The sequence below is a fragment of the Phalacrocorax carbo genome, chromosome 6 (assembly GCF_963921805.1).
Source record: "Phalacrocorax carbo chromosome 6, bPhaCar2.1, whole genome shotgun sequence".
NCBI classification, from domain to species: domain Eukaryota; kingdom Metazoa; phylum Chordata; class Aves; order Suliformes; family Phalacrocoracidae; genus Phalacrocorax; species Phalacrocorax carbo.
This window is the reverse complement of record NC_087518.1, coordinates 45,230,280-45,257,907: the sequence shown is the minus strand read 5'-3', so window position 1 is coordinate 45,257,907 and position 27,628 is coordinate 45,230,280. Positions and strand designations below refer to the sequence as shown.

At 38.2% G+C, this 27,628-nt stretch overlaps 1 protein-coding gene across 2 annotated transcripts in view; it reads right to left on the bottom strand.

Moving 5' to 3' along the window:
• The window catches only part of USP24 (ubiquitin specific peptidase 24), a 69,220-nt gene that overhangs the window by 9,600 nt on the left and 31,992 nt on the right, over positions 1–27,628 (bottom strand). For both annotated transcript variants that reach the window (XM_064455022.1, XM_064455023.1), the window contains 41 exons: positions 27,511–27,564; positions 27,205–27,320; positions 26,471–26,537; positions 26,189–26,299; positions 25,702–25,800; positions 25,450–25,620; positions 24,759–24,844; positions 24,517–24,610; positions 24,100–24,255; positions 21,688–21,785; positions 20,828–20,923; positions 20,444–20,672; positions 19,358–19,517; positions 18,922–19,077; positions 18,268–18,338; positions 17,342–17,502; positions 16,416–16,477; positions 15,876–16,067; positions 15,466–15,583; positions 14,000–14,144; positions 13,422–13,541; positions 13,042–13,167; positions 12,731–12,829; positions 12,437–12,519; positions 12,068–12,209; positions 11,525–11,644; positions 10,888–11,108; positions 10,332–10,456; positions 9,551–9,692; positions 9,051–9,201; positions 7,641–7,736; positions 6,886–6,989; positions 6,349–6,462; positions 5,531–5,627; positions 3,946–4,062; positions 3,224–3,316; positions 2,781–2,883; positions 1,761–1,882; positions 1,117–1,230; positions 786–851; positions 444–510 (listed from right to left, as the gene is read on the bottom strand). In XM_064455022.1, coding sequence (XP_064311092.1) covers positions 444–510; positions 786–851; positions 1,117–1,230; positions 1,761–1,882; positions 2,781–2,883; positions 3,224–3,316; positions 3,946–4,062; positions 5,531–5,627; positions 6,349–6,462; positions 6,886–6,989; positions 7,641–7,736; positions 9,051–9,201; positions 9,551–9,692; positions 10,332–10,456; positions 10,888–11,108; positions 11,525–11,644; positions 12,068–12,209; positions 12,437–12,519; positions 12,731–12,829; positions 13,042–13,167; positions 13,422–13,541; positions 14,000–14,144; positions 15,466–15,583; positions 15,876–16,067; positions 16,416–16,477; positions 17,342–17,502; positions 18,268–18,338; positions 18,922–19,077; positions 19,358–19,517; positions 20,444–20,672; positions 20,828–20,923; positions 21,688–21,785; positions 24,100–24,255; positions 24,517–24,610; positions 24,759–24,844; positions 25,450–25,620; positions 25,702–25,800; positions 26,189–26,299; positions 26,471–26,537; positions 27,205–27,320; positions 27,511–27,564 — 4,864 coding nt within the window. The remainder of the gene's footprint in view (positions 1–443; positions 511–785; positions 852–1,116; positions 1,231–1,760; positions 1,883–2,780; positions 2,884–3,223; positions 3,317–3,945; positions 4,063–5,530; positions 5,628–6,348; positions 6,463–6,885; positions 6,990–7,640; positions 7,737–9,050; positions 9,202–9,550; positions 9,693–10,331; positions 10,457–10,887; positions 11,109–11,524; positions 11,645–12,067; positions 12,210–12,436; positions 12,520–12,730; positions 12,830–13,041; positions 13,168–13,421; positions 13,542–13,999; positions 14,145–15,465; positions 15,584–15,875; positions 16,068–16,415; positions 16,478–17,341; positions 17,503–18,267; positions 18,339–18,921; positions 19,078–19,357; positions 19,518–20,443; positions 20,673–20,827; positions 20,924–21,687; positions 21,786–24,099; positions 24,256–24,516; positions 24,611–24,758; positions 24,845–25,449; positions 25,621–25,701; positions 25,801–26,188; positions 26,300–26,470; positions 26,538–27,204; positions 27,321–27,510; positions 27,565–27,628) is intronic.

Here is a 27,628-nt window from a genome sequence, read left to right as displayed (position 1 = left end):
GTTGAACCAGCCTGTCCAGATCCCTCTTGTAGAGCCTTCAAATGTTAATCCAAGGTACTTTTTTGTTCTTCCCCTGCGTTATATATACACCCTGATCTGCTTATTTCAAAAAGTTATCTCTCTTGCCATCCTCTTCGTTAAGGTTCCTCAGTGTCACTTTTTAAGTAATTACCAGTCTTCTCTGGGTTCACTGACAGCTGTTGGAGATAAATAATTTTTCCCCGTTAAATTCCTTTCCAGTTTGCTGTTACTATAATATTCTAATGCTTATTTTGGGTTTTCTTAGATTGTTTTGTGGGGTGGTGTTGGCTAAATCAAAGAGTGTTGAGTTGTTTTCCCTGAGAAGTAAAACAGTTTAGAGGGATTAGAAACTAGGTGATATGAACCATCATCAGCATAAGGGTCAGTAGGAGACAGGAGCGTTTGCCCACTGGCTTACTTGCCTATTAGTCCATTTTCAGTTTCAAAGGCAAATTTGATGCGCTCTACTTGTAATGGGTCTTCAACAACCTGTTAGAAAAGAAAAAGATGAACAGTAGTAAGTTGTGTGTGATACCAGTATCTGTTCTACAAAATGGTTTTAACTACCTCAACATGAAAAACAAGTAAGACTTGAAGTTTCATATATCACTGAATTATCAAGGCAGCAATTGAACAAGAAATAAAAACTCCAACTGAAGGACTAAAAGATACATGAACGTTGAAATTACCAATGCAGTCCTGATTTTTTTCATTATGCATTGATACAAAAATCTATCATGTACAAGTCCTTACCCTTCACCTACCAGTATCTCATGGAGCAACTGGAATATGTTTTTCAGTTCATGAGGTGGAGCAGTCTCCAGCTGAGTCTGCATTCAAGAAATATAAAGTTACTTAGATAATAATATATGTTGATGATGCAAAGAATTACAAGACAGCTTTACAGATTCTTGAAAATTGGTTGTTTTAAAACAGTAAAAGCTTATAAAAACGCCCCAAACCCAGCCCCCCTCAATCCAACAAACTGTACTGATTGTCTGCAGATCCCAGTGCCGTTATAACTTATAAGACACAGTATGACCAAAGCCTAGAAGAAACACTTATGCAAAAAGCTTGTCTCGATTATCTCCATACCTTGATGAAGTGTAGCACAGTAAAGGAAAAGTGCTCATTACAAAAGCAGCAGTAGACCACCATCTCGATGAGAACCGACAGAGATCCCGTTAGCTCTCGTAATGCATACATCACCTAATGCAAAGGTACACAGTTTCAGACACAGCCATACGATTATTTCTAAAGAGATGGATCAAGTTTGTAACAGAATTTTAGTCTTTTCCAGGAAGGATACAGTTTTTTTTCTCCCAGCACCTGGGTGGACCAGTGAGTTAAACCCCTGTCCTCATAGCACAGCATTCAGCTCCTGCTGCCCACCGCCAAGAGTCTGGTCAAGCATGATCCATTATGTCAGAGCAAATCAAACTAGCAGCTCCAGCTGACATACAGTAACTGACTGCATAGACATTTGCCAAACATGTTCAGCTGTCTTTGCTAACTTCGTAAACTCTCTAATCAGACCCCTAATTTTAGAGATATACTGGAAAATAAGAAGGTGTCAAGAAGAAACCAAAGGTGCCTTCTTTTTTAGGCTCAAAATAATAACCACATGCTCTCCAGCTGTCTGCCTTTCAATATTCAGTGTTCTTCATGCAAGGATATTTCAAAGAACTAACATCAGATCAGCTTTTAGGTTCAAGCAGGGCAGAAGTTAGAACAGATACCTCCATTAAGTAAGGTTTTCCCTCAGACAGGAATAACAAGGCTTCCACTTCTTCATGGAGCGTTAAAAGCGGACCTGAAGTGGTGATGCTTAGAGGTGGACGCTGCTTAAAGAGACCAGGAGCTATAATAGCAAATACAAAAACAATCCACTAATAAATTAGATTGTTCTAACAACCTTGAAGACACTGCTGCTCATTTGGCACCATGTAATCTCTAATGACATTTGTCTCAACTAGCTTATAGATCGCATGGCACCACTCCAAGTAACAACCCCTTGCACGCTAAAAAGTGTCATTTACTTTAGTGACAACATAGGCAAGTGAACTGCAAGAAGGCCAAAGCAAAATATTAATATTTACTATCAATACTTTAAGCTTTACTTTCACTTCCAACCACTGTTGCATACTCATCATATTCAGAATGTTTTTCATCCTCCTTTTACTTTATCATTTTTGACAGCCTCCAACTCCAGAAACTTTCAACCCTAGACAGAAGTCAAGTTATTAGTTTAAAAAGACAACTTTAAGTTTATCCCTTCAGGAAAATGAAGATCTCAGCTTATTCTTTTTTTATCATCTTTATTTGGATATTTCTCTCTCTTGTAGGAAATATCTAGGAAAGTATTTCATTGCTTGTTATTCAGTAGCTCAGCCTAAATACATCCCTTCAGATTAGGAAAAGGCATAACAAATTTAAGCAAAATACAGCCTGTTAGGCCGTGAGTCTGTCCCAGACATTAATGACACAGCTTGATTCATGCGCTTGAGGAAAGACCTTTAAGGCATATGGGGGAGGTGGGAAGGCACAATAATGTCAGTATCAAGATTCCCCATGCCGCCCTGCGTGCATGTAATACTATCTGTTTGCCACAGACTCTCAGTATGTTTACAGCAAAATAAAAAGCAAACATATGCTCAGCATTACTGCCTTAAATTCCAAGTGATTGTATTTTTCCTTATTAAGTTACTCACAGTAACTGAAATGCAAAGTCACCAAAAAGGCAAAAACTCAATTCTTACCAATATTTCTTTGTGAAGAGACGTCAGAGTGCAAAACAAGTAGTGCTACAGTATTGTGAAGATATCCAAACTCACGTGCTTGTGCTGAACTCCACCTGCGATTCTGCTTGAGCCAAAGGAGAGGTTTAATTAACTTGATTAGTTGATTTAGTCAACTTCTGCTAAGTGAAAACAAAGCTATATCCTTAACAGTCCACCACCATATTCTAATACTTTGAAGTTGGTGAAAATGTTATTACCAAAACCATGACACGCACTTCTGCCAAAACAGCTATTTCCACGTTAACTACACATAGGTAGACTAAGACTTGCATGAAGTTTACAGAATAATCCAAGGATTAGTCAATCCTACCACATGAAAAGTATTTATACATAATTTAAGCATCATAAAAACATGGGGATGGACAAACTATTCACAAAAACACAAACTATGTAAGCTTTACCTGATTACTTTGCCGGCTGGGGCCAAGGAGGAAGTTGATCATGTGCCTCAAAGCAGAGTGTCTGAGAAGAAGACTGCTAGCCCTTATACCCTGCTATTTAGACAACAAAGAGTTAAATTACTGTGCCAGTAAATAGTTAATGCTCTAGGGAACAAAAGTAAAATGCATAGGCTGAACACTGCATTTTCTACTCTAAAAGAAAGTCAGAGATATCAAGAAGGTGCACTTCTAAAAAGTGGTCTCATTATATAAAGCACATTATATAAATCAGACCAGAATCAGCATAAGCAAAGGCAAGTGTCATATTGAGAAAAAAAAAACAACCAAAGAATAGGGGAACAGAGAGAAACTGTACTGGGTACAGGCCAGTCAGTTATTCTGCTTCCTATAGGACAAAAATCCTGAATGCTGGTGTTTTTTTTAAATTTTTTCTTTTCGTTAAGAACAGCCAAGAACCACCTCCCAAAATTGAAACCCAAAATTTAGACTCTGCAAATGGCATCTTCAATTTCTGTACTTTGCTGTATATTTCTGTGTGATTTTATCCTAACCCAGTGTTCAAAGCCATTTACTTTTCAAAAAAATTAAAAAGGAATACCCTAATAAAAGTTCTGGAAGAGTTTCACTGTGCTGCTTAAACCTTCTATGAATATGGATGACTAGCAGCTTTACTACTGTCCTCTAAAACTAAACTAGCATTAAAAAAAGTAATGGTTTCTTACCTTCTGTACAAAGTTATTGAATAGCAAAAAGTACTGTGCACAGTTTTTACAGTTTTCAGGTACATCTTTATCCAGTAGCGCAAGTAGCACCTCCAATAATTGGTGTAGGCTTTTTAACTGTGAAGACATTATTAATTTGAATTTAAAGAGTTGTCTACTGCTTAAAAAACAAAAGTGTTTCACATATCAGAGTTAAGGTATGGTTAACAAAATCATATGTGTGGTCAGATACGCTTGCTATGCTGAATATGAATAGCTAACACAGGATTGCAGCCTTCCCATTTTTCAACTCTTCTGAATGAATGCTGCACACATTAAACAGGAAAATAATGAAAACACTGGCATGTAGGTAACTTGCTCAAAGAAGTGGAACTCAGCAGTTACATAAGTTTGCAGTATTTTTAAAGCAATTCAAAGTATTCCTCAGAGTGAACTAATGTTCAAACATTCCAGTTGTTACAGTAATGCAAACCAAACCAGATTAGAAGTAAACTGTCACTCAGGGTCTCATGTTAGTGTATTATCACACTCAACTATGCAAAAAGTGATGTTACCGTTTAGCTGGCATCAAAGCACACTAAAGGTATACACACTGGTATATAATTTACTACATCTCAGTTAACAGATAGCAGCTAACAGCCCAGAGGAAGTAATCAAAGAACTATCAAACTATATTGTGAACGTTCATCCCCCTAACGTATTCAGCTTGTAGGACCTCATAGTGATCTTTCCTTGAAGATCTAAATATGATAACTTTCTTAACAGGGCCTGTACAACAGTAATGCCTTCCATCCATGACACTGGATGAAAAAGGATAGATCCCAGAAACTGAATAGAAGAAACATCCTATCACATCAAACACTGAAATTTGATTTTAAAAAATATTTCAGACTAAACAAGACTTGGACATTTAAAAGTGTCTAAGCCCCCACCGACAACTTATAGGAGGATGTCAGAACACAGGTAACACTTCTGAGTTCTCTTAACACAAATAACTTGGTTCAAGTATCCCAAGAGAAACAGGTAAATCTCAAACACTCTACAAATGAACTTTCCACAAATTTCCTGCTGGGTTTTCCCAGAGTGTTAAGACCAGCAAAACATAACAAAGCTGCACTTTCCAAACTTACTTGCCAAGATTTTCTAATAGAAAATGAAACCTTTGAACGATAACCATAATTATGGTGTCTCTCTGGAACAAGGTAACTCAGTTACTACTGCTATAGGCTTCTGACTGAGTGAGGAAGGAGAATCGGTTAAAAATTAAGCTGATTTCTGGAGTCCTAAAAAAAGTGTTTCCAAACTATTACAAGAATGTGATACCAGCTTATAAGACAAGCTGAAATCAGGCATAAATTCAAAGTATTACTTTGAACTTGAATTCTGAGAATTACAGTGGCATGTTGCCTCCTATGGTAGGAACAGACAAGCATTAACCTATTCAAGAAATGAAGAGCTATAAGCACGATCAAGACAAGAGCCTTTCACCTTGTCATTTACAAATCACACAGCATTGTCTGCAACACAGCACGAGCCATTAGGTAGAAACAAGCAACAGCATCATCGGTGATGAGGTGACACTAACCTTCTCCTGATAAAGCAAGGCACTGTCGAGGGTTTTTTCAAGAATAGTGGCTACAGCAACTCGCACGTCTCTTACACTGCATTCCAGGAGGAAAGTCCTGGAAGATAAAAGGCGAAGCTGCAAAGAGAACTGGAATCAACGTGTACACACAGTTACGATGATTAAGTGTGGTGTTTATAATTTTAAAAAGAACAGCCCAGACACTTCTTGTATTGTACTTTTGTGGATAAGCTTTGATTTATTTTCCTGTGCTCCTGCTTGTCACTGGTAAGGCCTATAATATTACTTCTTATTTATTCATTCAAGTAACAAAAAAGGTAAAACTAAAAGCTATTGTAGGATCCCATCTTTCAATGCAACTTCCAAGATAAATTTTTTTGTGTTGACACACCTCTTTAAGCATGTCAGTTCTCCAAGAATTTGTCTTAGGTTTTTTCAAAACACCTACTAGCTGATCTTGAGCTTGGCAAGAAAAATACTTTCCAGTTTATCTGTGATCTTTGTCAGGTAAGTATTTAACTTACCTTACCCCAAACACTTTTTCCCACCACTTGCTGGAGTGACTGGACATAAACTTAAACATATTCCAAGGCACTCCACTGAATTAAACACCTCCATCCTCCTCCACATATGCTGCAAAGTTGCACAGTGAGAGAAAATACTAGAAATAAAAACCTAAGCGGTTATCTAGAGTGACTGTTTAACAAATGTGTAGTCAACTCTCTGGAAATACATCAGTATAGGCCAGATTATATTATTAGGAAGCTTTATCCAGACATGAAACACAAACCACCTAAAACAGAATTACCACTACTTACTTTACAAGCTCCCGGCCCTCTGGCCCGACGAAATATTCAACTAACCACTGACAAGCATCAATGCTTTTGGAGAGCAGTGCATCTATGGTGGCAATCCATTCTTCTGTATCAGCCCTTTAACAAAACAGGGACAACTGTCAATAATGAAAGAGGAAAAAAACACCTCCAACACCTAAGCCATGTTTCTTGTTTGCCAAATAAAAAGAATTTTGACTTTAACTGAAAATATGTTAGGTAGCTTAAGACAAAAACGCTTAGAGAAGTATTTTGGAACAACCTACTGTCTTTAAACCCATTAAAGCCTCTCTGTGCCCAATCCACTGACACCGAAATAATGGACAGCAAACTGTCCGGTTATACATGACCCTCTTTCCTCTCTCAGATTTCTTTGCAATGGGATTCCAACGCAAAGCGGAAATGTATTTCTACTCCTGTGAATGTCTATGCTACCTGCAGTATTTAATTCAAGGTGCTGTAGGTCTGACAAGCACAAAAGCCTCATAATATGTTGTTACAGAACTCAGAACAAGGCCTTACCTGAGTTTCTTCTTGGTTCGGAGATAGGTTTGGAAGAGGAACTGGACTGCCAGCTGTAAGCTCACCTTTGCCATGCATGGATAATAAGGATGCTTTACCTTAGTCTGAAAGAAAAGTCAAATTTACTCCAGAGCAGAGGTATGTCTGCAGCACACATGTTGTCTCAAACACGTGAAGGTGTTCTATTCAAGTAGTTAACTTCATTTGGAAGAAACAGACCAAAGCATTTTTCCATGCTAAGAACAGTCTCCATTACTGACTATGCTAGTTAATAAATATGCTAAAACAGGAACAAACTTGCTGTAAGGCCCACTAGATCTGTGAATTCAATAAACTTAATAAATATTGGTTTGCTTATTACTCCGTTTAGAAAAAGTTAATTAGTAAACTGTATTTCCAATGAAAGTCTATCAACTTCAAGATGACTAACACCAACTTTTTGATCTTCCATATACAGAGGAATTTCTGTCCCTCTACAGCTCAATTTGCATCATTAAAATGCTGTGTGTTATTTCATAAATTTTACTACAACACAGTGATGTTTCTCCCACTACTAGAGCAGGAGGCTGGAGTCAGCTTTGAGACAGAGGATAGCAGTGTGATAAGTTATTGGAGACAATGAATTGCTCAGCTGGAAAAGGAAGATCAGGTCAACCCTTCTCTTCCAGTTTTCCTGGTTGCGACCCAAATAGCTTCTGTGGCTTTTTCTACCCAAATTATTCCAAACACTCTAAGATTAACACCTAGGTACTTACAGCATTCAGTGAAGCTAGTGACAGAACAAAACTGAAGTAGTCACTACTGTATACATCTCTGTTCTTCATAAATTTCAAGTTTTCATCTCTTACCATCTGTAAAAGTAAAAGGTGGCAAACAATTTAAAATGTTGTCAAAGTACATTTATCTAAAATTGCATCTTTTATGTAAATATGTGTGGTGTTTAAAAACCAGTTGCAGACCTATTCTGTTCACACTCTGAATCACTAATTAAGTGGAGGGGAAAATACATATAGGAGACTTAGAAGATTTGTATAAAACCAGGGATTTTCTTCCAAGGATATTACAGAACACAAAGACAACAGATAAGGGACTTAATCATTTGGCCATTAAGGGAAAAGAAAAAGGAAGACATTGCTGATGAGCTCTATTTTTTTGCTTGCTTTAAATAAAAAAAGCCAAGATAACACCTTTCAAACCTGAAAGTATTGCTTAGCAAATTTACAAGTACAGAGTGAGGAGCCATGGTATAATTACAAGCTGTAGCCACAATAACATACTTAAATGCCAAGCCTCTCTTTTTTTTAATGAGATTTTGCTGAAAGACTCTCAATAAATCTGAGCCAAGCTCTGTTTATTGTAATAATACAAACCCAAATACAGGAATGCCTAAAAATGACCCTTAATGCCCTGATACAGCCCATGTGGAAGGCCATACATAGCCTGCACAGTTTATACTGTGTATGTGACGTAGGCTGTCTTGTGCATGTGCAATCAGCAGGATGGTGTGTGTTCAAAAGCCCAAATATATGCAAGATTGTATCCTCTCCTGCATGGACGAGAGCTGCAGGCCTGCAGACTGACACCTTCCTCTTATGATAGCTAACCGATATCCAGGTTCCACCATCCCCTCACTGTTCTGCCATTTTCAACCCTGACTTGCAAAGTTGCCTTCAACATCCTTGTTTTCCTGTTTGAGAACATATTCAGTATTACATAAGCTAGCAGACGCAAACAGAATTGAAGCTGGTTTTGGTTTCTCCTCTCCCCTTTTTACATTCTTGTGAACTCAAGAACTACATGATGACTGTAATTTGCCTTCTCCATTCTTCCTCAAGAGTACTTCAAATGAAGCATCTTCTCTGCTCTCATCTTTCCCTGCTTGCATGTTGACTGCTGCCATTATCTCATATTTGACTAACTTGCCTGCAGTTTCTTCAAAGCAAAGAATGATGGGTCAATTTTTTGAGAAGGGACAGCAAAACTTACAACTATGTACCAATAAGCAGCTTGTTAATAACTTCATGTCAGAATCCAGAATTATTTTCTAGCTTTGCTTTCAAGAACGGAATTACGTCAAGTCCACCTTCGAAGTTACTGTGTTCCTCTTACTATGTGCTTAAATTTCCTATAAGTAGGATTTAGCTGCCACTTTTGGAGTGCTCTACCTGATAAATCCGCACAGGCATTTTCTCTACAAAAAGTCCCTTTTTTTCTCCTTTTCGAACCAGCTTAGTCAAGATGGAGAGGCGGTCACTGTTGGGTCTGTGGGGTCGAGGTGATGACTGGGGTGAAATTTCTGGTGAAGATGGAGCAGATCTGAAATATATACAAGCTCAAGGTGAATAATGAAATCCTATGACAAATCTACCATTGAAGTTTAAGATTATACTGGCTGTACCACTATTTTAAGGCAAATTTAAATGACAGCCTAAATACTTAAGGCTGTCAGTCAGCTTGAACTTCTTACTCCAATAGTGACAGCAGTATGAAGGAGGGAATACAAAAGCAATAAAAGACTACGGATTAAGCAGCTTAAAAGGCAAACCAAAACATCAGAAGGGGCAGTATAATCCTTTGTTGACCATGAATTATTAATTTCTTAGTTCTGGAGATAGGATCTAGATATCAACATAAGAGAAATCTTTACAGACACAAGAGAACTTACAATGAGAGGTCTTCAGCTTCTTGACGCACAACACTCACTCGACTTTTCTTTGGTAAGACCGGAGAGTTCTGATCAGACACTCTCTGGTAAAACAGCATATAGGCATTCCAGTAGCGTCGACGCACGTCAGGGTAAGGGTTAGCTGATGGGAGAAAAGGCATTCGATGAAGGCCTTTGAAGGTTTAGTACATTTTTAATTCCTTTCCTACAGGACAGTGAAACTGGGTGTGCAACTAATATACATTGTGACAGTATAAAATTATTTGTCTGATTAAAACATCAGTCTATAGTAGCAAATAATGAAAACCTGAATCCTAAAATATTTTTGCAAAAAGCATCTGTATTCTAAAAAGATAATTATCAGAATTATGAAACAGGTAAATATTGGTGGAAATGCATTTGGAATTAATTCTTAAAGCATTGAAAAGTTTAACTATGATGCCACACCATGTTCTATGCACAATCATTTTCACTAGCCTAAAACAAGGCCTGTTTTGTGGAGGTTGTTTTTTTTAAACTATTTTAACAAGGTGCCATTTTACTTTTGAATCTCCTCTGCAACTAAGTCTGTAAAGCACTGAACAACAGTGCGTATGGTTCAATTAATATTCAGTACAAGTGGTTATGCCCTTCAGTAAACAGAAAACTTCAGGAAAAAAATGCTTTGGAAGGATTATTAGACTAAGATACTCAAAGTAGATACGATGAACTGAGCTCTACCTCTACTGAGAACCAGTATGAAATATAAAGCTACTGTAAACCAATCTGTACTTCTGCTTACATTGATCATAGACTTTAGGTCTATACTCTCCACCAAAACATTCATATTCCAAGGTTTCATCAGTTAAATCAAATTCTTCGACAACAGTGTCATTAAATTTATACCACTTTCCTTTTCCACATCCCCTGTGATCAAAACAGAACAGAAACACAACAGAAACAAAGTTACTTGATTGCCTAGTAAAAAACCAAACCACCCTGAATACCCTAGAAATGCCAACCCTGAAATTGTGTTTGACAGTAAATAGAAAGCTTAGTTCAATCAATGTCAAAATTTAACTTAAAAAAACAAGCTTGATTAAAAATACAAGCAGCACATCACCTGCAACTTAATGCCATAGGAAGCCTCAAACTGCAGTACAAGGTACGTAAGAATTCCTGAGGCTTTTATAACAATGGTTTCTCAAGTTATTGTCTTAACACACAATGTTGGGTGTTAAGAAAGGGAAGGGTGCTTCCAACAGTGCTCTGAATAGCTCACTATAACTTCCCAAAACAAGTAGTGTTTAGACTGCTCTCACCCACCCACCCTCCCCGCAAATCTTCTTGGCCATTACCTCCTGTCCTTTATAAAGGAGTAGTAGTGCCCTGCATGTGCCTGGCCACTGTGAACAATCACACCAACAAGCTCGTAGTTTTCTGTAGGAGCAACTTTCTTCCTTGGGGAGCCTCCGCCTCCTTGATCTGCATTTCTACCATTGTCCCCGGCTTCTGAGGACGAGTCCTGGCGAGCCATCCCTGCCACAGTGTAAGGTTCCATGTTCAGCATCCAGGGAAACTGTTTGAAGAGATATTTCAGATTAACTGAGAGATTATGTTGCATACCCGTGTACTGTAATTTTATGAGAATCATATTAATACTTCCCACACTGGGAACACCAGAGGAAAACATGATACTTCAACTTTTTATTCTTATGATACAGAAGTTAAACAAAATGTCTTTACAGAGGTTTTTCTTCTTGCTTTCTGAAAGGACCCCAAGAATGTTGCAGATAAGTATTTTTCCTTACAGCCTTCCTTATTTTCTGTAGCATGACCATGATGTAACTGTACCATGTACTTAAAATCCCAGTATCAAAATGTGGAAGAAAGAAGGAAGAATCAGACCAGAATCGCAGAATGAATAGGAAGAGTGAGATTCCACTCCACGAGGAGAGGGGTGAGGAGGGGGCGCCATACAGAAAGTTTTCTTACCCTTATTTGTTCATCATATTTAATAGAACGCCCGCTCTCCCAGTCAAAGCCAAATCTCATCAGGTGAATCACCAACAGGCTAGGTAAGACCTTAATGCAGGTGCGCTTCACTGTAGTTCTCTTAAAAAGAAAAGATAATATCACCTCTATCTGTATACCTCAAACATTCCGTAGTAGTATTCTACAGATGTCTAATTCCAGCCATCTTGAACTGATATGCAATACAGCCACGGGAGGGAGGATGACCATAGGATGACTATACATAAAAATTGCTATTGCAGCTAATACAGAGTTTGTGCAGTGGGCTGGTATGTTACAGAACATTTCTACCATCCTGCCATCCCTCTAAATGTTCGATCTACAGTATGAATTACTGTGAATGAAGAATGCCATCTGCATGGATTTATGGATTTAACCTTTTGATTACATCTTCAATGTAGAACGAATAAGCAGTATCTAAGCATGGCATCTATGACCATGTAATGCTTAAGAAAACACCAAGTTATGGCTAAATCTGCTTTCACATACATTCAGAATCAATACCTTTTCTTTGCACTTTTCACAGTAGTATGCATTGCTTCCTTCTAGAACTTCTCCTCTAACAAACTGATCCAATGATATTTCCAGACTTTGACACGAAGTCACACCTAGGTTGAGAGCCATGAAGGCTTCCTCACGCTCATACCTAAATTCAAGAAGAAAAATGGTCAAGGCATTGACAGAGTAGAACCTATCCAACTGGCGCTAACAAGACATACGCTTAGGAAAGAACATTGCATTTGCCCCATAGGTATCAGCAACTGTGATGCTCACACAAAGGCATACGTGCCTACCTTCTTGTGCTGTTTTGACCTACGTATTTTAATAGTTATGGGACCACGTAACTAACTAATGCACTAATTTTAACATTACCTGTGAGGACAGTCCTTGCAGATCTTCTGATCAGAGAAGATTCCTTGAAAAGTATTCTTAAAAATTTGGTCTCTTCCTATTTTCTGTTGGAGATGTAAAGTTAGACGTCAGTTGGATATATTGCAGAGTGAAAGACTGAGAAAGCAATAGGAATTTTAAACTTCTGAATACTATGTAGATTATAAAATAAACTGAATGGCTCTCTACCTTTTTTTCTAAAGAGCAAAGGAGAAAAAGAGAAAAGGTACCAAGGAGATGCATATAAACACTGGAAGAAAACCTTGAGGTTTTTACCTTGAGGTACTCATCCATTTGATCTATAAGACTGGTGAAGAACTCATAAGCATCCTGTTGCTCTCTAACATAAAGTTCCTTATTCCACATCTTGAAAATCTAGATATAGTATAAATATACATAAAAGGGTGATTGTACCATATACATATCAATAAAGTGATTTTTTAAAAAGAAAATTGTTATTTTTATATGTTTTGACTTTTTGAAGTAGAACTCACTTTAACTCTAGAAATTCTGCAATGACAAAAGGCTGAATAAATGATTACTTGTTAAGTAGGAAAGCATATATGCTAAACCGAAAGACGTAATACCTTCCAAAAGTTCTCAGGTACGTAATATTGTAGCTTGCTTTCCATCAAATGACCAAAAAGAGATTGAACTTGATAGAACACATTGTCATCTGGATTGTCTGTATCATCATCAATGGAAAGCAAAGCCTGGAAGAAAACAAATAACCTTATTAAATTGGTTCTTGGCAAAATTATTACTGTAAGTTGTCATGTCACACAGAATAACAACTTATAATTTATATATTTACTGTGTGTATACATTTATGCACACATGAGTACATACACAGTTTTGTTTTTTTTTTTTTTTAAATAATTCATTTACAAATGGTGCTAAGATGAACTTGCAGTTCAGGTTACAGTAATTCCAGAAAGAGGACTTTACTGGATGTAGAACCAATTACCTCTGGGAGGCCAGGTTGCATATATAGCTGCTGGAAGACAGCATTCATGTAACAAGTAGCACCACCATTCTTCAGTCCCACAAATCCTGAAATGGAGCGACTATCCACTGGTGGAAGATACTAGAATGACAAACACATTTTTTGTCCCAGTCAATTATAAAAAGCATGAGACTCCAGCAACATACAATAGCTTTTATAATCACCTTCATATGAACTGTTAAGAGCAATTTAATTGCAAACCAGGAATATAAATTCTGAAAGATCGCAAGAATGCTGCATTTGTCATTTAGCTTTTTAATGCTTTGTACAAAATGGCTTTAAAAAAATGGCCTCAAATGTAAGTAAATAAAATTGGTGATATTTAGGAAATACTTCTTTCTTATCCACAGAGTAACTGACAAAGGACTCACTGGAGTATTTGCTTCTGAAGATGATCAAATGGGTCAGCATTTATTCTTATTTGCTTTTTGTAATTTTAAATTAAAGCCCAGGGAAATTTCACGAATGGAGCAGTTACATACATCATACACAGTACTCCCAACCATGCTAATACAAATCGAAAAAGGCTTCTTGCTTACATCAAACTCCTTGGTAAGTGCAGGGTCACACTGGTGATGCATAGAAAGCAGCTCTTTTGTAATAAGCTGGAGATTGGAAGGTGAGCTATCAGCCAGCATTACTAACACTTCATAAGCAGCTAATCGGCTATCTGCTGTACTGCACCTAAAAAGAAAACCACATTTGAGATCTATTTTATAGATTACTCAATTATTTCTAATTCCAGAAGGCCATATTACTCAGAACAAGTGACAATTAATGTTCAAAAGAAACACTTAAAACGATAAAACACTTCTGAGAGACTGCAGAGTGCTGTTTTTCTTTCTTGGGGAAGGGAAATGGGGAAGAATCAAATCAGAAGAGCAGCACCAAGAACACTCCTTCAAATAAGCCTCCCTGCGTGATATGGAGACACTCGTTTTTAACATTCAGTAGCAAGGAAAAGTAGGTGCCCTAAGAAGGCGGCACAGAATTGGTTGTATATCTGAGGACAAAGAGACAGATACTCTCTATCACTGTAACCCTGATGGAGACATAATGACTTATTTACAGGGAGAGAAGCCTTGAAAGAGCTAGACCAGATATCTAACTTGCTACAAGAGATGACCTTAGACCTCAGCTGCGCTAGACCACTACAAAACACTTCCACTTAGCTCTTTTCAGTGTACCATCAAACACACTAGCCCTTTCTTCTAAAGGCCAAAGAAAAGGCTTTATTTACCTTAAGCAAACACTGCAATGGAGCAATGCTGGAGCAAAACACTAAGGTGTAGCAAGTCCCATTTATTTCAGGGGTTGCTAAATGCTCCACTGGAACCTTCTTTAAGGTTTGGGGAAAGGCAGTGTGGATATGCCCGATCTAACTCTAACACCAACTAGTCAGTGTAATGGTAAGCAATCCAGCTGCAGCAGCACAAAACTCCACAAGCTAACCCCTTCAGATATTGTATGGCAGTAACAGAAGACAGGTGTGACAGGAAAGAAAAAGCCTATTCTTTTTTGCCCATTTGACATATTCTGGCCTATTATCAGCTCTCAGGTGCAAGGTGACTTACTCTGCATTAGCTTTTTATAAAACACAGTTCTTTTGAAGGGAAGAAGAAAACAGCAGAACTTTAAAGTTTGTAATTTACAAGGGGGTTGCAAAGTTAATTTCCTGCTCATGCTCCAATTTAGCCAACTTCCCAAGCAATGATGAGCTAAAGGAGTACTCTTTGGACTCATAAAATCAGCACTCAGTTGTGCTTGCAGTTCATCATTGATCTAACAAACAAAGCACAGACTTCAGAAGTACAGACAAGCAAAAGACTTTGGGTCACACAAAAACTTACAAAAATGCTATTTGGACACTTATGTAGGAAATGTAGAGAACTGGAGAATGCTCCAACATTGATATTAAATGCTAGTATCTGTAGCCCCAGTGTGACATTTGCATTCAAGAGATCTAGGACAAATACCAGCATAAACAAAAAAATTCCATTTTTACTTTGGATGAAAGTCTTGCTGACTGATTGCAGCAGTGCCTGCTGGAGAATGGCTATTCAGAATAATCCTGGATGCTCGGAAGAGGAAATCGTCCAACAATGGCTTAATCAAAGATGAACCTGGAACACAGTAATCCACATCTACTGTTAAATACTTACATTATCACTGCAAATGTCAAAAGGTGTTCTGTAACAGCAAAATCACTAATAGCACCATTTCAACAAAAACCATATCTAATATTTTATTAAATGTCAAAGGTACTGCCAAAATGGCTTCTTATAGCTCTGCATCACTTCTACTCATGTATTATAATGTCTTCACACGTACTGTCTATGGATCAAGTAATCTGTTAGTGCCATGCAAAATTCACACTAGTCTAGTCGCTTTAGAGTAAAAAGGAATAATACTTACCAACCATTTCCTTCTCTGCTCCGCAAAGTGAAAGGAGAGTCTTGATGAGCCTCAAGTGTCCTGCTAACAGGATGTTATCAGCTTCACTGGTCTCACACTCAGCTGTGCGGTTGGGTTCAAAATTGTCTAGCCAGGTGATCTCATCTTCTAACATGGCAGCTGGGCTTATCTTTAGCTGTTCCATTTCTGATGCTGCAAGAGAAAAAGAAAACCCAGAAAAATTAACAGCTCTATAAACATAGAATATAAATACCAAGAATTTCAAACAGTTTGGTAATTGTCTAGTTTCTCCTCACAATGTGTACAAAGTATACAGAGTAACGCATTTCACTTTCCAAAAGGAGTGAGCTGCTTTGCTGTTACTGAATGCCAAAAACAGTCCATGCCACCATTAACACAAGTCAGCCAGCACGCTGACAGGTCACATAGAGTTTATGGTGTAGTAACCACTCCATGAAGGCAATTCTACATCTCGTCTGCAGAAGTAGGACATGCTTGGAAGGTACAATCAGAATGACATGTGTGCCTGCACATACTTACATGTGAGGTCATCCAATAACTGACACCTCAGGTCAAAATATTCTGTGCACTGGGACAAAAGTCTGGAAGAGGTACAAACAGAAAGAAAGTTTATTTTAAAATCAGAAACTTTTTTCTAAGCAGTTGCCTTTAAGGCTTGTGTGCTCTGTCCATATAATCCAAAGTAGCATAGCCATCTAGGTACACTTCTGCATGCACACGCTGCAGCTTTAAAACAAATTTCTTCTCAACAGCTACTTCTGAATGTTATGAACAACATTTAATCCTGCTTTCTTCCTTCACCTCATAACAATTTTAATTATCAGATGACAATAAAACAACATAGTTTAACTTCTCAGTTACTCCTCTATTCAGATTCCTCTAGAAATTCCTGTTTAAAATTACTGCTAGATTCAAAAACCTTTTGCCAGTAAGGGACAAGTTAATAGAGGTGAAACCTACTGTCTTTAATGGTGTAGTGGGTAACATAAGCAACAAGAAATCAGATCAGACCACGGGTCTGGACATCACTGAAAAAGCTGGAGCCTTTAGGATTGGTTTCTGATCTAGATCTATGCAATACTATCAAATAAATTCAATGTTACTGTCACAGATCCCATCACCTCTGTTCCTCATGCAGGATTCCAGTCAGGTTCTGACTGCCATGAATACATTCTAGAAAAAGCAAGCCTATTTAGCAGTTACCACCTCCTGAATGGGAAGTCAAATAAGCTGAACTGTGAGAGTTTGCAGAGGATGAGTTGTACCTTGAGAATTCAGCTTGATTTCCCTTCAATTTACATACTTCCAAAACTATCTGGGGTCTGACAGGGATGTCTATTTTTGACAGACTTGCGAAGTCCTAATCCCTTGCACCTCAGAGCTTCCACAGCACTAGTTATTTAAAAACGTGATTCGCTTCCTCAATAAACATGCATCTGACTCACCTCTGGTTGATTCCTCTCATGATGCTGGTTGGTGACCAAAGAGGCAGCTGGGCACCAAGAACAACACTCAGGAGAAACTGGTTTGGCTTTTGTACGTCTGGGTGAGCTGATGTGTCTGTCTGACTAAGGGTGTACAACTGGTCACAGGCAACACGACGAATCTGAAACAGTATCATCGTCAAACACTTGCAGCTGCTTAAAGGTTGTAAGAAATACAATTCTGTTTTGTTAGACATTTAACAGGAAGAACAGACATTGAAAAGCTGGTGTAAACCAGACTATGATCCCTGCACCCACCAGCCAGGGTTTCTCTATCTATAGGGATTTAGCAATCCACTCTCATCCCTGAGCTAAAAGCTCTGATGCTTTATTAAACACAGATTATCGATTCAGATAAGGGGAAGAAGATGCAATGACTTAATGCAAAATATATTAGATGCAACGAAATGAAGTAAGTGTGACTTGAAAATCTCTAGATCTTAGAATATCCAGAATAATCTTAAAGCAGGGAGAATGAATTTTAGGAGGGTTCTGACATTTGTAAAAATTTTCAATAGTTCACACGAGTCCATTAAAACTTACCCAAATCTTTTGAGGTGGAAGTTACTTGGAACTTGCCCTAAATTACTAGTTCTACAGAATTTGTCTCACCAAAATGAGAGTATTTTCTTTAGACTAGCCACAGCAGAGTCCTGTGTGCCTCACAGATTCAACAAGCCTAAAGAATGTAATACTTCAGCTTTTTCTATCAACACATCACTAGATACTGGAATTACTAACAATTATACAAAGGTTGTTAATTCAAATACAAAAAACTGTGGGAATATTTATAATGAACAATTTCACCTTCAGACCATATTAAATGATCAAAGCGTACACATTTAAGAAGTAGAACATTTAAGAAGTTTTCAGAGAAGGATCCTCACCTCAGCACTTGGTGATCCAAGCAGTATGTCAATGATGAAATCAGCAACACATGGCAAATTGTAAAAAGACCCTAGAATAGAAAAGTATCGGACTATCTTTTCTTAAAATAATAAAATTTTAAAACTTTAAATAATTCAGTTACAGTCTTGCATTAAAATACCACAGGATCTAGAGGAAATCCCCCCATCAACACTGAAAAGCAGTAATGGCTATTTGCATATTTCCCCATCTCCTTCCCTCAGAGACTGGCACCACATTAGAACACCATTCTCCTTCGCCTTCCACCACCACCAATGTTTACACTTCCTGTACACAAAGGTTCAAGTACTAAACACCAGCTATGCAAACAGCAGCACTTACGGAATTACATACTTCAAAGCCAGTGCAAATATTTATATACTGGCAGTAAGTCAGCTTTTCCAAAACATTTCACAAAGGCACAGCACTACATGCTGTCTTTCATGCCACCTGTTCTTTAGTCCTGGATAAAACCCCCTGTAATTTTTAATGAAATGTTATGTTTTTAACTTGAGCTGTCTCAGCTTACAAAGCTAGAAGTTTCTCATTGTTTTTTGCAGTTGCCTGCCTCCAAAAGCCTTCCCCCCCCCCTTACTTATATTCTAGATAGTGAATAATCCAATTCTATTTCATACCTAGTTGCTGACTGCGTAGCTGAAGGCAGGTTACTAAGAGGGACAAGGCTTCTCCAGCAATCAGAGCATCTTTGGTGGATACGGACTGCTGTCTCACACAGATACCAGCATGCAGTGCAGTTGGCTCTCCTTCGCTTCCTGAACTACAATTACTTCCTGCATTGAGAAATGAAAAAGTTCTGTAAGCCATTACATATTTCAGATGTTTTGAGCTTTTGCTCAGCTCTCTACAATTTAAAATCTTCTCCAAATGCCACATGAAAGTACAGCATTTTGCTCACATTTGTGTAATTCAATCATATTCCTGAGGTGGAAGGAACCAAAGAGGATCATCGAGTCCAACTCCAATCAATTCAGCTTCAAGCTTCGAAAAATGTTCGATTAAGAATAAACCAAACACTTTCTTTAGACTGGTTTAGAGACACAGTTAACCTACCGGAGCTGCTAAGTCTGTTTCGAATCCCAGCAGGAAATAAAGTGTTGCTCTCTTTTATTGGCTGACTACTTCCCACGAGGTCCAGTCGTCCCGCAGCAGCAGCCCAAGAGAGTCGCATGAAACAAGCCACTGTGGAAGTGAAATCATTCACCTCCATAGTCTGAAGGAACAAGAAACAGCAGTTACTTCTGTGATATTCAACAGCCTTTGTTAATCACGGGGATAAGAGGAATGTATCTTCTGGATCATGTCAAATCGATATTTGGATTTGTTTTCCTCTCTCTTCTCTAAGCAGGCTCAAGGATACAAGAGCCTTTTTGTTCCTAAGAAGAGATTAGTATTGCTCCCTTAATAGGAAGTACCTTGTTTTTAAATTCTCCACTAGGATAGATACCCTTTTCACCTATCTGGAGGTAGGCATGCTGATTTCAAATCATATCCATCCATTTGGGAAGCACTGCCCAAGAACCTAACATAGCCACGCTTCTTACATTAGCTACAAAGTTTCTTTCAACTGGACTCAACTTTCAAATGGGTTGAGTTCTTATCAGATTAGACTGTTTTAGTAAATAGCCAGTCTCAGATTAATTACACTGACATACCTATAAAGGGGAAACCAGCATTTTCTTAAAGTATTGAAAAGGTTCCCTTTTTCCCAGGGAACTACCAACCAAATTTAATTTTTAATGAGCTATCTGAAACAAAAAAACTTGCCCAAAATTTCTAATTTAAAGAAACAGGGACTATAAGCCACAGGTTCAAGCAAGAACCTTCTCCTTTCTATTCACAGAAAATTAACAAGAACAAGATCTTGAGTTAAGTGTGACTGAAAGTAAGTCACAGGTGAGATTTCTGTGTAGATCTCTTGCCGGTGAGCACTTTTGGGGTACTGCTTCCCTTTGTATTGACAAAATAAATTCTGAAATTGTGTTAAAATTCATATCAAGATCAGGAAGAGAAACTGATGGTCAGGATTTTCAGAGGCTTTTAAAATGGAGTCTGGGCAAGAACCTGTATAAAAAACATGATGAGTTATACAGCTGGAGAGAACACTGCTACATCACCATAAATCAAACACTTCCTTACTTGTATGGCAACTCTTGCTGCTGGTATGATTTCTTCTACCCTAATGGAAGATCTATCAGACACAGAGAGCTGTCGGTAGGATGACTTCTCAGGTGTTCCACAAATGGACATCTGCCTACTTGCTTGTCGGCTGACATTACGGAAAGGGCGTGAGGACAATGTTTCTACCCCATCTTTAATGAAATCCTCATCCAGTAAGGTAGGCATTGTCTGGCCAACAAGCAAGAACCTACATTCACAGAGGAAAAACGTCAGGCTTATTTTTGAATGTTCAGAGCAAGTGAATGAAACAGAACTTGAAGTACCAATTAGTCTTAAACGTTACAAGGTGCGCTCCAGGAGGCAAGAAAGCAGCACTTTCTCTAATGAAAGGCAATTACATACCTTGCAAGTTGCAGGCAGATGGAATAGACTCCCTGTCTTGTTTCATAGTCTACTTCTGATGGGATGGAATCTCTCTGCATCACATTCACCACCAAACTTAAAAACAAATCAATAAGACAGACTCCATTTGAAAATGTTTTACATTAGGAGAGAGCTACAATTAATTTATCTCTATCCTTCCCTCCTCCTATTCAGTCAGCTGAATGCCAGTTAAAACCACCAAACTGGAATCTTTGGAGACTAACATCCCCATTTCCCTTCCTACATCTACAGATGGAAGCTTTCTCTTCCTGCTGGAAAATGCTTCAGGATCTATGGGGTGGGGGAGCGTGGACAGAATTGCTGAGAGCAACATATACTTGATAAATCTGATACAAGCACAAGCAGTATTGCCACGTCTTCCAAACCACTCACACTGTTCCTCAACTCTCATCTGAAGGGTCTGAATTTTGGAGACTAGAGAATTTAATTTTGTTCCCACTGCACAGTCTATGCTTTGACTGCTTAATGTGTCCGCTGGTATCTATGCAGGACAGTGTAACGTACACACTTGCAAATTTGAACTGAAACACTTACCTGCTAACTATCCAGGTATCAACTACCTTATAGTAAAAGCTACACTTCACAAGCTTATCTGTGCCTAAAGTTATTTTGGGGTTTAACAAGTACTCTGTTACATAACTATGGTGGCTACAGTAGCTTTTCAGACACTAGATGATGAAAAAACAGATCTGGGTGGATCTTCTCTGAAAAATAAGCTGACAGGTGTACTAGTGTGCTACAGTGTGGAAATCAGAAACCATGCAGAACTGCTAACTAAATGAAGTGTTATAAGTTGAGTCAAGATTTTGAAATCTAACCTCAAACCTCCTGCTCTGAGGAAGTTTTCACAGAAAGACTTGGCACAATTTCTTGCCATTTCATCATCTGCAGTTGGCATCAGCTTGGAGCTCAGTACCTAAAATAAATGAAAATAAGCATGCATACACACCCCACCCCTCGCCCATATTATTCTTTATCTGCTGAAGGTTAAAAGTATAACAGAAAAAAATCCACTACAAATTAAGCAATTTACACTTATCCAAAGCTGGAGTCAGTAAAGAGAAATCACATTAAAAATATTCAGGACAACTATGGCTACTACAGATATTTATTCTGTATCAAAGGGCATGTTTTTCTCATTGCAATTTACTTGTTAGGGAAAAGGATAAAGCACATGAAATGTCTTCAGGCTCAGTTGGTGCTCCTTAAGAGCCCAAATCCTCCTCCTTTCTAGACCTGCAGTTCACAGTATCCCGTACAACACCCTACAGATGGCTTACTTATTGATTCATGCCTTCTGAAACATAACTATATCCCTATTACTGGTTTGTTTTTTTTTTAAAGATGGTCCAGGTAATTCTGCACTGTATCATCCCTCCTGTTTTCAGTCAGCACTAAATTTCACAGAATGCAGTTACACTCAGAAACACAGCTATAAGGAAGTCTCTGGTCTCTGTGGGTCAGATTTCATGTACATTTATAATCAATTTCACTTAATTTTACATAACAAAAAAACCCCAAAACACCACCCAAACAAAGAAACCCCAGCCCCTCCCAAAACCCCAGAAAACCCCCAGAAGTTATTTACTTTCTTGAAAAGTCTCTTTGGCATGTACAACCATCAGTGCTGCATGTGGGAAAACAAAATGCATCTTTCCAGGTTCACAGGTCAGAAGAATGGTTTAGAGTTCCAAGCATGAAATCTTATCACAACACTGCATGATATAACCCTGAACATCTGCAACATTTAATTTTCATCTCTTTCACATTCTCTGCAAATTTTCTGTGCACATTTTTTCAGAAAGCAGTTCAGACTGGTTCTCGTATTTTCAACAGATCACCAGTTGAGGGATTAAAAAAAGCACATCATTCTTCTGACAGAAATCATCTTCCAGTTGGCTTGACTGGACTTGAGGAACAAGTCCACTCATATAATCTACACATCTAATCCAATTTACCACCTCTCATCCCTTGCCAGAAAAGCAAGCAATTTATTACTCGTTTTTACTATTTCCTCTGGCACAGAAGCAGCAGATAACTGTCTCGTCATACTGTAATATAACCTGCCAGTTCAACAAGATATCCTTGCTGTGATATGCTAAACTATTTGCTTTCAGTTGTAGAACTTGTTAACATACTTCAAAGACATCATCAAAAATCTTTCATTTCAGCTGTACAGAAAAGGGGGGAATCCCAAGACTGCAGTGTGATGACAGTGTAGGAAGACAAAAAGTTAACATTAGACTGCAGAAGCCCAAAGAAAAGCAACTACACGAAAATTCCTACAGTAATCTTGGCACACGCTAGGAATGAAAGAGAATAACTTTGTCCACTGTTTCTGAAGGTGCTGGCAACTGCTCCTCCAACTTGAAGTTGTTCAAACTATATTTCTAGTCAGTCCTTATAAACAGTGGGACCTGTGAGTAGAACTAGAAACTGTCCAGCCTCCCACAGTATGCAGATTACAGTGTTCTAACAAGTACACCAGCTGATCTTTCTCATGCTCTTTAAAATCCATCCACTGAACACTTGGGAAGAACCTTTTTACAGGGTCCAATCCAGCATTTCGGCTAAAGCACTTACTCAGGAGAACACCTGGGGCTAAAAAAATTGTATGTATTCCACCCTCTTTACATGCACTGCTAAAACAGACCAGAAGCTTCTGTGTAAATGCTCTGCACATTTGGATAATGAAAATTCTTCATGGCTGAATGCTTCTCAAAAATTTTCCTCCTTAGCCTCTACATACAAAACATGATAGACTTATACAGGAGGGAAGTTAGCGTTCTTTTTCTTTTTAATTGAATCAAGCAAAACCAAACAAAACAACAACTGCCATTAATTTTTAAGAGAGCAAATTCCTCCCCCCTCCCCAATATATATGCTAAAAATCACATACTCAGATTTTCTGGAGATTCAAGCAGGAATTTCACCTAAACAGTAAGAACTTTGATGTTTCTTTGTTCCCCTCCACTTAGTTAAGAATACTCCTTCCACCTTGCAAATCACAAAACGAAGGGACTGGCTTCATAGTGTAGTCTCTAAAGGGGAACTTTTTACCCCTTTCATTCTGTGTAGAAGTTATCACAAACATAAAAGCAGACTATGACATGACATTTCCATATTGCATAATTATCCTGTCATAGTGGACTCCTGCCCAAGAAACTTAGAACTCCTTAAACCTTAGTGCTCAAAAACACAAGTAAAAAGAAGTAAATTTGTTTTCTTACCTCTAAATTGTAGAGCACTCTAAAGGTGGACATGCCTGGAGCAAAAGATCGGAAAAGACTTTCTAGTATCGAACTAGCACTGGGCTGATGTTGGTGTTTTGAAGACAAGGACGGTGATTTTGAAGACTGAGAACTTGTCTCTGATAGCAGTGTTTTCTAGGAGAATTAAGCAACAGAAGAAATATTTTGAGACTACCGCATTTTTTTTGTAATTCGCAATACATTTCCTGTAATCCCTGTAATAACTCTCTCACCTCCAGCTGCTTGGAAATAAGTCAATAATACTTAACATGAGCATTAACTTGCAGTAGAGTTGCAAACCCTTCACAGATTATAATCTGACAGGGAATTTAAGAAACTTGGTAGTAAAATCCTTTTTGTTAATATCACCAAGATCAGTTACTGCTTAATCCATACCTTCCTTCCCAGGGAATCAAGCTGATCAAGAGCCTCCTGAATAGCTGGGTCAGTGGGAATCAAGAGCAGAAGCTTCCTCACTCGCAGTGTTATCCTGAAAAGTTATCAGAAATTACTTGTGCAAAATAGGGTTCAGCCACACTGTGGCCTGGTGGATGCCTACACGCTGTGAAATACATAGCTATTCAAACTTTGCAGTGTGAGCATTTCTTCAATACCCAATAATCATTTAGTTTGCTTACCTTGGCTCCTCTAGATTGGCAAGCTGGTAAAGCATATCAAACACATTACACACGAGAGCCATGACTACTCCAGGGAGGGATTTCTCCTGAGAATTAAGCAGAAACACAAAGGTCTCTTTCTCCCCTCTGTGTTGCAAGTAATTTAAGAGAGCTCGTCACTGAAGCAGCTAACCCAGTTGCCAGCCTGCCCACAGAAATCCCAGTTACTTTATTGTCTGAGACAACATTTGAATTTTTACATTACCTTATTATTCCCCTTTTAACAATCAATTCTTGAAGTCAGCTTTTAGTTAGGGGTGACATACAAAACATACAAGGAACAGTGTGAACATGCTAGTTGATGCTTTTTAGTTTATTCTCATACTGCAGCTTTATTAATAATGGAAACCTGGAAATCTCTCCCCCTGACCAATATATTTGTTTAAAAGACCCTGTAGACATTAATAAACACCAAGCAGGCTACAATAGGTGACAGAATACAGATTATGAAGTCCAGTCTGCATGCATAAGGCAATTGCTCATTTAAATGCTTTGTTTCAATGACAGTTTGAAAGCACAGCCAGATACTCAAACTGATGCGAACAGCTTCTGTCTCATCTTACTGTACCTCTTCCACCCCAGCAGTGCCTCCCCCACCTATTCCCCCCTACAGGTAAAACCTGAGGGAAGGTTTCAGGCTATTACACTGTACCTGTTCCATTGCATAGGATGAACTAAATACACTGCTGCTATTGCTGGAACTAGTTGAGGAATCTGCAGAGCTCCCTGATGGAGTCCCACTTCCTGATGTTTTTACTGTAAGGACTTGTTCATCAGAGAAGCCCAGCTGGTGGAGTAGTTTCTGATCTTTGTTTACTGTTAGCTGCAAGAAAATATTTATCATTTAGTTCTGGAAAAGAGACTTAATTTCATAAAGAATGGGAATTCTTTGTAGTTAACATACCAGACTGTCATTGGCAAATATCTGTATATTATCCACAGACGAATTCAACATCTTTGCTATCTTCCACCTGACGCTCCCTACAGTTTCATTGCTATGAGCCTGTAAAATTAAATGACACTGGTTCAGTAAGTCTACTCAAGCAGTAAATTCCAAGAGAAAAAAGAAAAATCTTCCATTAAAGTCTTCCTGCTCCTCTGCATAGGGTGGTAAAGGTATTGTCCACAAAAGAGACTGACAGGGTAGGACAGCAGTAGAAATGCTCTATCACCAACAGTAAGAAAACTACTTTTTCCCCACCCTGGAATAATGATCAAAATACAGTCTACGGACACAGCCATTACAGTAGCCTTATACACACTTTTAGCGTTTTTCAAATAGAGTTTTCAACTTGACTGAAGTCCTTAAATGCAGCTTACTCTGTTCAGTCCAGGCATCAGAAAAACCCAAGAGCAGCTACATGAACAACACGTAACCTGTGCACACATACCTCTATGGTGAAGGTATCTTTGGTAGACTCGTACGTAACATTAAGTGTTAAAAGATGTCCATGGAAAGAGGCACCATGAGGTAGAATAGTTCGGGGAACAGAGTAAAGGTCCTACAGGAAGAGAAGGATGACAGTAAATACCACCCTTGAAATCAAAGACATTTCTATGATGGTATGTAACAAAATTATTAGAGTTGCATAGGTTTAAATAACTTTTCCTATTTTTAACAATATTGGAAGCTGTGTTCTCAGCCTTACCTAGTAAGAAGTTACATATCTTACCTCTATTGTTATCACATAACGCTCTGCCAACAGCAGCAGTCTCTCAATTATTACAAGTTTAGTTGACCTAGAGATAAACATTGAACACAAGAGTAACCTGTCTCAGAGATTAATTTTCAATGCCCACAAGTACCATGAATTACCTATTTTCAAATATAATTCCTTAAACTTGGAGTTAGTTCAGCTGAAATTAACTAGGTAAACAGGCCAAGAAGCTTGTGTTACACTGCTTGAGATGTAGCCAGCTTCAGAAGAAGCTTCATGTTCATAAAGGTCCCACCCTGCGCTCATATATTTAAGCTACACACATTTAGGTATGTGTAAATTAAGCTAAAGGATTAAAACCCATCCTTTCCTGTCCCAATTGAAAAACAAACCAAACAAAACCCAAAACAGGCCAAAAAACCACAACAAACCAAAACCAAACCCCACTACCCCAGATATATTACATGACTAATAGGCTGGTAATAGTCTGTGGGGTTTTTTTGTTTGGTTGGTTTTTGGCAGGTTGGGGCAGGGGGTGATTTCTTTTTATTTTATTTTTCTTTAAAACCACAGGTTTTTCAAAGTCTCTTTGGAACTCAAATTGCATTGCAATTGGAATATTCAATTGAGAAACCACCAGAATATACAACTACCAGTATTTAGAATTTTAATTAGTACTCAAAATCATGTGGGAAGCAGCTGGGAGCAAATGTCTACTGTCATATTTATTCTTTTAAAGCCAGGCCTACCTGTAAGGAGACTGAACTGATGTTGCTACTGTAGGCATAGCAGTTGCTGTAAGCATTTTTGTAGCTCTTGTAACAGCATGTGTTAACGTTGGACCACCAAGCGCAGAGCTGGCTGCCTACAATACAAAGCAGAATATAAGTGCTGGCTTACATGGACAATTAGCATGTCCAGGAGAGCAGAGAGGATAAGAAATATTTGCAGAAATAAATGTTTTCTTTAAACAGAATTATTGTAGTCTGTTATTCTAAGATAAAAAAACTGAAAAAGGCTGTAGGTACACGAACAATTTAGAATTTGTCCCTTACCTCTAATCGTGTGTAGCAATCAGCAATGAATTTCTTGTGCAGTGATACTGAATCCTAAAGATAAAATGTACAAATGAATTCAAACTTAAACCAAAATCATTGGAATTACTCAAACTGA